General features: G+C 39.7%; 1 protein-coding gene across 1 annotated transcript in view; it reads left to right on the top strand.

Moving 5' to 3' along the window:
• The window catches only part of NKAIN2 (sodium/potassium transporting ATPase interacting 2), a 966228-nt gene that overhangs the window by 943481 nt on the left and 9866 nt on the right, over window positions 1-12881 (top strand). The window contains exon 7 of the mRNA XM_079939169.1: window positions 3478-3538. Coding sequence (XP_079795295.1) covers window positions 3478-3538 — 61 coding nt within the window. The remainder of the gene's footprint in view (window positions 1-3477; window positions 3539-12881) is intronic.

The following is a 12881-nucleotide window of genomic DNA, read 5'->3' on the forward strand; positions in this document are numbered from 1 at the left end:
TCTTAAAGGATGAGTTAGAACTACTCAAAGGTGGAGAGCTGAGCAAGGAAGGAAGGGAGGAGGAGATGTAGGGCATTCGCATACTTTGTTGGCAGAAGGGGTTAAAGAGTTAAAGAACAGAGGGCAACCACCTGATATATGTCTGCAAACTACCAACAGCTTAGTACTGGCATAAATTCTGAGACAAGGAGTGGTGGGAAATGAGGCTAGACAGGGACTATATATCACATTAGGAAGGATATGTATTTTGTGAAAAATTTTATACTTCTTCAGTAGAAGATGGGGTGCTCCTTAAGTGTACTGCATAGAAAATTACATAGTTTGAATTGCAATTTGATACATACTCAAAGCCCTCTGGTTAAAGCCCTAATCTGTCTTCACAGCTTTTATTTCCGTTGCTCTAATATGAGGTCACAAACTCTCATCAGATGGAAGGACTGGCTCTTCCTTGAACACAGTCTATAACTTCCCCACTTGATGAACTCGCTCAGAAAAAGCAAGGCCCATTTTACCTCGCCTCTGCAAAAATACATATAAAGGTAGCTGTGAGGATTAATGAGCTAACGCGTGAAATCACCCAGTTTACCATTTGTCAGTTAGGAGACAATCAATTTTCTTCCTTCCTCCTGGCACTTATCTTAATCTACTTTGAAGTACAATCATATGTGTACCCCTGCTACAAGACTGCAAAAATCCTTTAGACTGTGTCTAAAACAGTGGCTCTAAACGAGGGGCAGTTTTGCCTTTGAAGGGATGTATGGCAATGTCTGGAGACATTTTGGATTATCTCAATTATCAACTGTCTCGATCATAGGATGTTAGTAGTTATACATCCTATAATGCATAACAGAGCCCACAAAAAAGAGTTACTCAACCCAAAATGTCAGTGGTGCCGAGGTTGGGAAACGCTGGCTTGGTTCATCTTTGTGGCCCGGGCAGCAGTTAGCAGAGTTGCATGTTATAGGAAGTATTCAGAGCTGTAAGAAATTCGTTGAAACTGCTTTTCTGTAGGTAAATTTATAAGTTGCTGTGAGGGAGTAAAAATTAAATTAGAAATGTATTTGGTGTAGGAAAATTGAAAGGTAACAGAGGTTTATGAATCTTTATTAATTTGGGAGAAACCAATTTCCATTTGTATTTAGAGGTGACCAATTTAAAAGGTGAAGTTCTCTTAATCAGCAAGTTTTTGTAATGAAATGCAGCAGGATTTACTTTTATATCAAAGTCACTCCCCTGATAGTTAAAGAATGCAACCGAATACAATTAAAAGATCACTGGTAAGCAAAATACAGTGCCTTGGCTGCATTCTGGGAGTACAGTTAGTAATCTAGATTCTAGTGACACTTTAATGAGAAGTTTAAACTCACTGGCCCTGAATCTCAGAATTTATCAATGCTCTTTACCTAGATTTTCATTTAAAAGTAATTAAGTGATGAGTGAAAATCAAGAGAAAAGTTTGTGATTAGGAAAAAAGTTGCTTTGTAGATAATTCAAGTAGTAAGTATTTTAAACTGAAAAGAAGAGATAAACTACTGATAAATCTATGGCATTTAGCCACAATGGTAAGGCCTTCCTGTGGAGGAAGAAGGGGAGATACAGGCAGTACCCAGGGGATTTAACCAAACCCATAGCCTCTTTACCCCGCCACAGTCAGATCCAGCACCCATGACAGAGTAGGCATGGGACTAGGTCACTCAGTGATACAGGCATTTTCATGGGCCCTGGTGGATAAAAGATTAAGAAGTGTTAATCTGCTTCTCCATTATCTGTGAAAATGCTCAAATCACTGTGTGATTTTGTTTGGTCAAATCAATATCTTTGCTAAAGCCAAATAGGATACACTGGTTTTTAATAGTACCCTGTATTCTAAAAGTAAGTCCCATAAAAACAGTAACCTGATGATTCCATTATATAAGGAGACTGTTCTTACTATCACAATTTTATTGCCAATAGCAACATATACTTCAAAGAGAAAAATCCTTATTTGATGACTTTTCTAACATACTTTTAAAAACCTAAGTGCTAATGTAGCATCAGTGGTATGTTATCTAGCTCTCTGTTACTATGTGTAGTGGTTCAGATACCTCACTTGGGGGTGGGAGGGCAGCGGGTCCACTGTCCCTCTCATCCAGGATCTGAAAACAAAAGCTTGTGGAGAATATTTTGCATAAGTCTGCTTTCTCATTCATTGCTCTCTCTTAAGCAGGGTCACTGTTTCTGTGCCAGGAAAACCACTGTTTTATCTCATGCCAGATCTCTTTGGAAAAGAACAGAATCTGCCAGAACGTGCTTTCTTTCTCAAACTAAAATTAAAGATTTTCTAAAGTTCCTTTTAACCGGACCTCTGTCTCCAAATAGTTCTTCTCATTAAATACCTATCAGTGTACCCTCTGACTTAAAATGTTCCACTCACATCTTCCAGAAATACTGCAATCTGTCAGCTAATGGAAAACAAATTCATTAGGTTTATCACAGCAGCAACTTTTTGCCCTGTACCTTAGCTTCCTGATTGAAGACTGTAGCCTTTTTCCCAAGGTTCCCTTCCCCGATGCCAAATACTCAGTAGGATCAGTGCCTGTCTGAAATGTCACCGTGAAGAATTTTCATCACTGTCCTGAGGACATGCCTTTAAGGATTCCTCCAAACTGGATTGTTTTGGAAAAAAAATTTTCCACATATCAGGAAATTAGTTTGCTTCCTTATACCAGTGCTCATTATTTGACTAAATAATTATACTTATATGAAGGAATACAAAACTACACCATCTGAGGGGACATATATCAAAGGGCTTTACTGTGCTCCTTCACAGATACTATTTCAGTGAGCAAAGACTTCCCTGACCACAGGGACCTCTGTTGTATGCTTCAGAAAGGATGCTCTGATGTGTGCAATCCCAGTCAAATGCATTGTGATATTCCTTAAAGTTACCCACCCCGTTGCTCCTCTGTATCATGTCATCTTAACTATACTCGGTATGTCCTGGTTCCTGTTACTGGTCTAAATAAGAGTTTTTCTTACTTACAAAGTGTTGAGGCAACATTTCAAGGAATCTCCTTAATATTTTTCTCTCAGAACATTTTTCTGATAGTCAGCAGGAGTCCAATTTTAGTATCTTAGGCTCTGGGCTAATGAAAAGTGAATTAGAAGTTGACTGGCACAAATGCAAATGCTAATCCATTGATGAATGGCCATAATCCTGTATTTTTCCTCTGGATCTAAAATAACTTGTTGTAGATTGCCTGGCAATTAACAAATCTTAAACATAAATGCAGAACAAAGGAAAACAGAGTAATATATTCACTTATAAGGCACATTATATGAATCAAGAATCCACACTGGAGTCCAAATCCAGTCTGATGAACTCTTTTGGAACACTGAATCTAGTCAAAACCACATGCCTTTGAAAAGTCGCTCCCCCAGTGAGATCCAGTACTGTTGCCTTTGCCACATGTCTAAAGCATCTTTGTTTTGTTTCAGCTGGCAGGGTTCATCTACGCCTGTTATGTTGTGAAATGTATAACTGAAGAAGAGGACAGCTGTAAGTATTAAAGCTCTGTTCTGTTTCTTTCAAGTTCAGAGCATCTTCTTTACTGCCTCTTACCTGCTTTCCTACTTCTCAGACAATATTCCTTAACACATCATTAGAATAGGGACTAAGCCCTTTGTACCCATTAGGCTAAAATGGTTTTCATAAAAGTATCCAGCATATAGATAACTAACCAGTTTCACCCAGGACTACAAATCCCAACAATCAACAATTTGCAATAGTTCCAAAGAGTCTCACAAGAACTGACTCCAGATTGATTCAAGAAATTTGCCTTCATGAAACCAAACGTTCATGTTTCCTATTCTTTCCTACAATTTGATACAAATAGCTAGAACTTTATGTCAGAGTCTCAGCATTCCGCACTACTACTTGATCCAGAGTTTAAATGGAGGTACCCTCTCACAAGCCTCTAAGTGGCTCCATTGTCCTCTGCTCTTCTAAAAATTGGCAGGTAGAAGGTTTCACTCCTTCCTTGCCCCCTAAGGATCTGAAATAGGAGGATTGGAAAAAGTACGTCAATGCTCTCTGGGTACTTGCCCATACAGCTATATTTATTCTGAGGAAAAATCAGAGCTGGGAATCATTTTTCTTGGTTTCCAAAGATATTCATAATGATTGGGGTGTTGAGACAGTGGAGGAAAAGATGAGGATCCACTGCTCTGTTAATAGGATGATTCGAGGAAAATACTCAAAGAGAAATATGTGTTTCTTCTTCACTTTCCAGTCATACTAGAAAGAAGGAGGCTGTATCATGTGATTCATTTAGTGGAGGTACATTCTCAATCATACTCACACACGATGTAAAACTAGAAATATACAGTGTATAGTTTTTATTGTTGTTTGCAAAAGGAAATGATAGTCCTTTACAAATAAGTGTTTGTAAAACACTCCTCAATGTATCAAGTGCTATGTCAGTTTTGGGATATTTTAAGATGAGTAGGGACTTCCCTGGTGGCGCAGTGGTTAAGAATCCGCCTGCCAAGGCAGGGGACACGGGTTCAATCCCTGGTCCGGGAAGATCCCACATGCCGCGGAGCAACTAAGCCCGTGTGCCACAACTACTGAGCCTGCGCTCTAGAGTCCGCAAGCCACAACTACTGAGCCCGCGTGCCAAGACCCCGTGCTCTGCAACAAGTCACTGCAATGAGAAGCCCGCGCACCACAACGAAGAGTAGCCGCCGCTCGCCACAACTAGGGAAAGCCTGCGCGCAGCAACGCAGCAAAAATAAATAAATAACTTTATTGGAAAAAAAAAAAAGATGAGTAATATGCAGTCTTTTACTTCTAGGAATTAAGCATTTTGTAGGGGAAAGAAACATGTGAACAAATAAGTATAATAAAGCTCTGTAGAGTGTATAGTGTGGGGAGTTAGGAAAGGAATCAGGAAAGGTTTCATAGAGAAGGACACTCTTGAGCTTGGTCTTGGAAAATAAATAGATATTTGGATAGCTGATACGAGAGTAAGGTGATCCCAGGCAAAAGGTGAAAAAGAACCAAGACATATCACAGCCTGCCATGTTGGGGGCAGAGCAGTCAGGTTAATATGACTGAATTATATTCTGTGCTAGAGATGGGTACCCAGAGATGACTGGAAAAGATGAGATAGTAGAAAAACGGTTATGACAGAGTAAGGAGTCTGGACTTTATTTTGTAAAGCATGATGGCCAATCAATTGGCAGTTAATAGAAAGAGAGTAACAATCAGAAATGCACTTCGGAAAAAACATAATGGTATCAGTATGAAGGAGAGACTTGAACGGGAGGGTCGAGATGAAGGAAAGACAGATGGATTAGGACACCGTGAAAATGACTGAGATATGAGATGATGAGGGTCTGGACTAAGCCCAGTGTTGGAGAGGGAGAGGATGGATATGTTATTAAACATAAAAATAATACTGATTAATGGGCTATGGATGGGTACTATGTAAGCGGTAAGGAAGAGACTGATAGATTTCTGAATTTCTGATATGAGTGAATGGATAGATGAAAATGTCACTTGAGGAAAGTAGAATGGGGATGCAGCAACTGGTTCAGTTTGGAAAGGTTAAGTTTGAGCTGCTTAACAAAGATGCATGAGAAGATATCTAGTAAGCACTTGTCCTATGCCCGAAAGATTTATTCTGTTGGAAGGGTAAATATTAGGAAAGGTAAAAGATATATGGATTTTAAAATGTATGGACTCCACAAACTATGTAAGTTCATTCAGCTATTAACCATTCAGTGTCTTTGTGCCAAATCCTTGATGAGTCTATAGGTTAAATTTCATATGGGAATTGAGCTTTCTCTAAACTATAATGTTTGATTTTATTTCACAATGATGTCTGCATTTTTATCTTCAGAAAAATACTGACACACCAAGTCTCCTAGACAGATAATCGGTATCTCTCCAGAATAGTACCTCCCAAGCGGGATCCCAGAAATGCTAGTCCATAAGCTATACTGCTCAAAAAAGATTCCAAAGCCAAGTAAGTTTGACACTGAAAATTTAGAATGCACATTTATGTATTAACATCTCTGAGAGTACTGCAATAAAGAAGTATGTCCAATTTGTCCTAATCCAGTTTTGTTTTAACCATATTGTGTTGGATGAGATACAGTGAGGCCAGAAGCCGATCAAAGAGAGAAACCAAAAAGGGTTTTACTACATTCACGGTTCCCTAGGGAGAACACAGCATGCCATGCAGGGCCACTCAGGGAAAGCATCATCGTGGGTCATGAGGCAGAGAGAGAGAGAGACAGACAGAAGAGAGAGAAAGACAGAGAGAGAGAGGGAGGGAGGAGAAAGAGAGAGAGACACACACACGCAGAACTGTAAGCAAGTGCTTTTATTGTGGTTTCCAGGGAAAGGACCAGGCAAGGCAGGGTAAAAGGGTTTAGGATTGGCTAAGTTTGAAAGAGGTCCCCATGAAATTCATGTTCACTGTGAGTGTCAGAGAATAAGGTTTGGGGCTATCTAAGGTCTCCAGATGTTTTGGGTGGGCCAGGCTTAACTTGGGAACAGCCTGTGGTCATTCTGTAGATGTTAGGGCATTTTACAGAAACTAAAAGTATAGTTAATATCCCAAACATTTGAACACGGAACCTTTTTTCATAAGAAATCTTAATATGCCAGGGAATTATAATTCCAGGGAACTCATTTTAGGGAATTCTGCCCTAGGTCAAGTTTTGGTCAAAGCCATGTAAATCCAAGGGGATGTGAAGTCACAAATATCTTTTGGAAGATAAGGCTTATCTTTCAAGCATCTAATAAACTGTTTTCCATAATGCTTATGTCTTTTTATGTATTTTGACCACAACTCCTTAAGTACCTTTATTAATCTAAAAGAAAAGCAGACTTATCATAGATAATTTTTCTAATTTTAGTCTTTTTGCTCAGTGAGTAAGATATGAACTACTTTCCTTTTTTTTATATCCTAGTAGACTCATGCTTATCATGAACATTCATGGGACTACTAAACAACCTGGAGGAGATGCTCATTTGGGCCAGTTCTCTGTCCAGTTAGGTCTGTTTACTTGTGGTCACTCACACACAGACAATTACGAATATTTGTTGAGTAAAATGCTTTAGATTGATATTTCCCATGCATTATCATTATCTTGATCACCTGTCTATATGTTTACCTCCAGGCACTGCCTAGAACACATGACTTCCAATGCTCAAGTGTAAAAAAGGTTGCAATTTCTATCTAGTTTTCAGTAATTATAAAGAAAATTATTTTGATCCTTTAAAAATGTTTTGGCTTGATGAATGTACAATAACACACACACACACACACACACACACACACACACACACACACACATGCACACACACACAAATGCTCTCAGAAAGTAAGTCCTGAAAGATGGGAAAAGTTTAATGTATATATAAACAGGGAAAGGATCTCTGTGTAACTCTTCTTACCTGCTGTGGATTTGCAATGAAGCAACCTGATGGGAGTGTAGTACAGGAGGAGATGCCAGCTCCCTACTTGCCAAATTAGTTAAGTTTCCATTCCTAAGAGCCTCACAAGGAACACAGGACAGTTTGGGTTCTGTAGCTGTGCTGAGAATGGACTGTGGAGATAAGGGCCTAATTACGGCACCTGGAAGACTGAAATATTCTTGACATCAATAGGAAGCGGACCGGCTCTGTACCCATTTTTGATATCTGAGGCTCAGCAGCAAGTGTAGCCAGAGAGCCTCAGAGGCACCACACTCTAGGGAGCTAAGGCGAGGGTTCAGGCTCCATGAGCGAAGAGTCAAACTTAGACTCCACAAATAGCAATAAATCATCATTGAACTAGAGGGAGTTCCTGCAGGCACATCAAATGCCTAGGATTTTTTTCTTTATTTCTCCTTTTAAACAGTATCTCATTTACTTTTCTAGAGGCCAGTTTTATAAATACTTATATAGACACTTTAATGCAAAGTTGTTGTTAATTTCCCCAATGAAAACCCTGGGCCTTGAAGTTTACATCTCTGACCCTCTGTTTATCTAAGCCAGAGCCCCAGCCTGACAGGCCAACTGGCTGTGCAAACTCACAGGACAACACTGCCATCTGCTGTGCCTATCAGGAGATGACAACCACCCTTGGAGCAAAGATTTCAAATAGGAAGATGTGGGCAATTCCGCCCCCATGTATCAGTCACCTAGGGGTGCAATAACAAAATATAACAGACTGGGTGGCTTAAACAATGCATATTTATTTTCTCACAGTTCTGGGGGCTAGAAGTCCAAGATCAAGGTGTTGGCAGGTTTGGTTTCTCCTAAAGCCTCTCTCCTTGGCTTATAGAAGGCTGAATTCTCACTTTGCCCCCTTTTCTCTGTCTGTGCATGCCCCCATTTCTCTTCCTCTTCTTATAGGGACACCAGTTTTATTGAATTAGGGCCACGTACTTATGGCCTCTTTAGCCTTAATTACCTCTTTAAAGGCCCCATCTCCAAATACAATCACATAGCAGGTTAGGCCTTTAACAGATAAATTTGGAAGGGGATACCATTCAGACCATAACATCCCATATCTAAAGATACACACGCACACGCACACACACACACACGTGCATGCACACACCATGTGGCTGTTGGCTATTTGAAAATACCTATGGGGAACAGAGTGGGGCTAGCTTCTGCTCACTGGCACATCAAATGCCTGTGGGTAAGAGGCTCCAGGCGGTAACGGTAACCTCCCTGCTCCTGGCTCACTGCCAGTAGGCAGGAGTTGCGGTCCGCATCTCCTGCTGTGAGGTGGGGTGATCTGCCTTCAGATGAGAAGCTCCTCACCAGAAAAAAGCTGGGACCTGCTCCAGAGAGTGTGCCTTGACACTTGAACCTTATTTGAGTGGGGCAACCATCACAACATACTTTTATATATTTGTAAAAGGCAGCGATATGTCTTAGGAGAAAAGACTTTCTCCAAGAGAGCGGGCATCCCTCACTGAGCTGTCTTTGTGGCCGGGCTCTTCACTGTATCATCTGTTGCCAACCATGCTGAGTTTTCCTTATGACCTCCAGTGTTTTTTATTCCCCTCTACTTGTTCTCTTTGACAGTATTCTGTGAAAGAAATAAAATGTTCTGAGATTTCTGGTCTGGTGCCTTTTATTATACTTGTAGCTCTTCTCTCCCTTAATCCTCAGCTCTTCTGCACCAGAGTCTAATGTCCACTTATAGTGATAGAACTAAGAACTTATCAGCTTCATGAGAGTTGTTAGATGTGACAATTAAAAGGAAAACATGCAGCTGTGGAAAAATAATAACATATCCATAATAGAAAAAATAGGCAACATGATTTCTCAATTTTTATTATGTTTTCTTATAAACCTTTGACTTAATAGTTAAACTAAAAATAAAAATAAACATCAGTCCTCTGGAAAGTGGATCCATTTTTCTAAGTAGTCACTATCTTTTCTAAAAGAGATTCAGTGTGTTTGCAAATGTTCTTAAATATTCAAATCATCCGGGAAAATATGCAGAATGTCATTTTAAAAATATCTTAAGAGGGCTTATTTTGGAAAAATATTGGAAAATTAATTCTAGATGTTTAAACACACATGTTCAGATACACACATGCACAAACCTACCAACCAAGCACAGATTCATAAAAGCCTGTCCTGAATTCCCCAAAATAAACTGGCCTTGGGATAAAAGTCATAATCGATTTATAGACTCTTTCATTTGAAAAGCAAACCACAGGAAATGATTCACTTCTCTGAAACTAATAATTTTCTGTTATTTTTGTTTGATTTTTCTTCTAAAGCCTGCCGGCCTACACTTCTGTGTATTGAACTCTGTTCTGTATATTTTGATCGCTTTTCCAGTTTGACAGGATCATTGAGTTTGGGTGCAATTCTTTGAGCACAAGGACACACTCTCCCGCCTGTGGGGGAGGGTAGAGGTGGCAAGGGAGGAGTACTCGTCCATTAAAAAATATTTGGTTCTTTCTGTTTATAAAGGAATGTAAGTTTACTGCAGAATGTAGAGAAAATACAGATAAACAAACAAAAAAGAAAATTAGAATGATTTCACAATTTTGAATTCTGGTTCTCAGGTAACATTTGGGTATATGTCTGCTTTCTTCCTTTCTTCTTTTTCTTTCTCTCTATCTGGTTGTTAGGGCCATATTATACAGTCTGTTTGGTAACCTGAGCTTTCTTTCTTATTATTTATAAACCACTCTCCAAACATAACCTAAGGGGTAGGCAATTAGCAGTTCAAAAAAGGTGCCAAGTTCCTGGGTGCCAGGTTGACAGGTAGAGTTATGAGAATGGTGTGTCTATTTTTACTGTTCAAATATCATACTCAAGCAATCAAATGAAAGCGTAGTATATTATTGTTTTCTTTATAACATTTGTTTTGTAACTCTGAAGGTGACTGAGTGAAATAACCTTGTCCATATCTGCCAGGCTCCCACAAAAGCAAAATGTGCTGCTCCTTTCCCCATCTCTGAACTGAACCACATGTGATTAGAGTCTGGCGCCCCAGACTTCAGAGGCTACTAACCTCGAGCTAGTGCCCTGCAGAATCATAGTGGGGCCAAGGTAGAACGTGTCACCCTGCTCCTCTTCCAACTTCCCAGAGCACAGGAGCTCTGCATTTATTTAATTTTACAACTCTTGATTCCACTTAAGATTTCTTGTGAACTAAGAACACCACAGAGTTTGAAATGATAGGAAACTACTGCCTACTGCTCTATTTCAACACTTTAATTTTATAGGCCCATATAGATTAAATGACTTGCCCCAGGTCACTGAGCTTATCGGTGAACTTCTGACATAATATAGCACATATTGACTCCCTCAGGGTAAGAGTATTAGGGGATGCTAGTGGGGACCACAGCTATCTTGACCACCACTACATCCTCAGCATCCAGCCTACCCCCAACCTGAAGCAGGACTCAGTAAGTATGTGGGGAAAAAACGAATCAATCCGCTCTCCACTAACATTTCTTGGACTGTATGGAAACTCCTAAGGAAATGTGACATTTTTTTAGACCCTAATTGATTCTAAGTAAATGAATAATGAATTAGAATAAAGCAGCTTTCACTGTTTTCTAGACAAATGGAAGAAAGCGGGGAAAAAAAGATAAGCTGCCATATGTAAAAATAAAAGACAGACTAGATGATCAGCGCCTGAAACGAATGCTTACATATACATGTGCCTCCTGTCAATCACATGCAAGCTCCTATCAGTGACAACAGCCTTCCCTAACAGTGACACAATTGTTACACTGTCTCCCAAAATTAGTGCTGGTCTTTTTTTCAGCCCGCTGTTAAATTGCTCCCTCTTGTGGTCAGGGGAGAGAAAACATATGCATTTTATTTTTAAATTTGGATATTCAGGTCCAAATTGAGTCTTCTTTAACAATCACTTCTCATATTCTCCCTTTTCTCTTAACGTCTCCTCCATTATACTCTACTGCTTATTATACACACACATACATGCACACTATGATCATCTTTAAATAAATCTAATGTTCCCCAATCAAAAATAGCGGGGAAAGAAATTGATTCATTCCCTATCCTTTGTTGACTCGAAACAATCAGGACCTTGTTTCTACAGAGTCAATGTTGAGGTAACTATGTTCATACTAGCAAAGGAGGACCTTTAACTGGGGTGTAATAAAGGAGGTATGTGGTGCAGAAAACTGATGTGATCCAGTAGATGAATAATATCCAAGTTGTTTTAATCCGCCTCAATGGAAAAGAAAGCAACAGCATGTGAAAGGAAGGAGAAGTGGTGACATTTACGGAAATGATTAAAAGAAACATCTCCCATTTTGATTATTCTGCCTCTTCCAATTCTCTAATACCTAGTCCACCTGTACTGGGTGTCCTGTACTCGTTTCCTCACCATCTCTCTCTATACCCACATGGATAATGACATGAGAAGGAAAGAAGCTAAGTGGCAGAAAAATAGGATGCTTTTAGCACCAATATACAGGCTCACAAAATAAAATTGCTGGGATCCCTTAGTCCTACCTTGAAAGGACAAATGAGAACAAGACAAAGAGCTGGCCCAGGAAACAGAAGTCTTAAAAGCTCTCTAAAGCTGAGACGTGCTAAGAAAGAAGACTGTACATTCAAAGTTAGTCTTTTGATAAATGATGCTGGCTGTTGCCAATTTCATTACGACCAGTTTTACTTTAGTGGTGGAAACGGCATCTAATAGGAACAGAAGGCCAAGCTTCGCTATCTCCTTCTTAACAGCAGGAGGACTAAAAACACTGCATCTCTAAGGATGGCCACCAGGTATGCAGAATGAAAACATCTGAGTGGAGCAGCCTTACACAGAGCGCTGCAAGAGTGCCTTGTAAATCAGCAGCACAGGGCGAACCCTCAATCCTGTGACATTTAAAGGAGGCTGCTCCAGCAGCAGAGTCAGGAAGGCCTCCACGAGGATGGGCTGGCATTGTGTGGCAGGGAGTGAAGGAGAAACAAACTTAAAGCTCACAGGAGGCGAGGTTTATTTAAATAATAGAAAGTAATTAGGCTGAAGACAAAAATCAGTGATGGCGTTTTAAAATTACAATTAATTTAAAGGTTAATTTCCTTTGGTGTTAAAATCTTATTTAAAACATTTACCAGGAAAGGAAATGAGGATGTTACTATCAAGAGGTGTAGAGTGCTTCTGGGAATCCATGCCTATTATCACTGGAAAATTAGGTTAGGCCCAAAGTGAGAATTTCAATTCATTTCTGTGTATAATAGATGGCAGTCTGGTCTCAGTGTCAGCAGGGTTGGCTGGGGCAGTGCAGGATTTGCATTTTTTGTTTGTTTGTTTATGGGATTAATTGCAAATGTTTCCAACAAAGAAGGCTAGTTTATACATGAACAATCCTGACACACAAAAAAAATT

The sequence above is a fragment of the Stenella coeruleoalba genome (assembly GCF_951394435.1).
Source record: "Stenella coeruleoalba genome assembly, chromosome: 12".
NCBI classification, from domain to species: domain Eukaryota; kingdom Metazoa; phylum Chordata; class Mammalia; order Artiodactyla; family Delphinidae; genus Stenella; species Stenella coeruleoalba.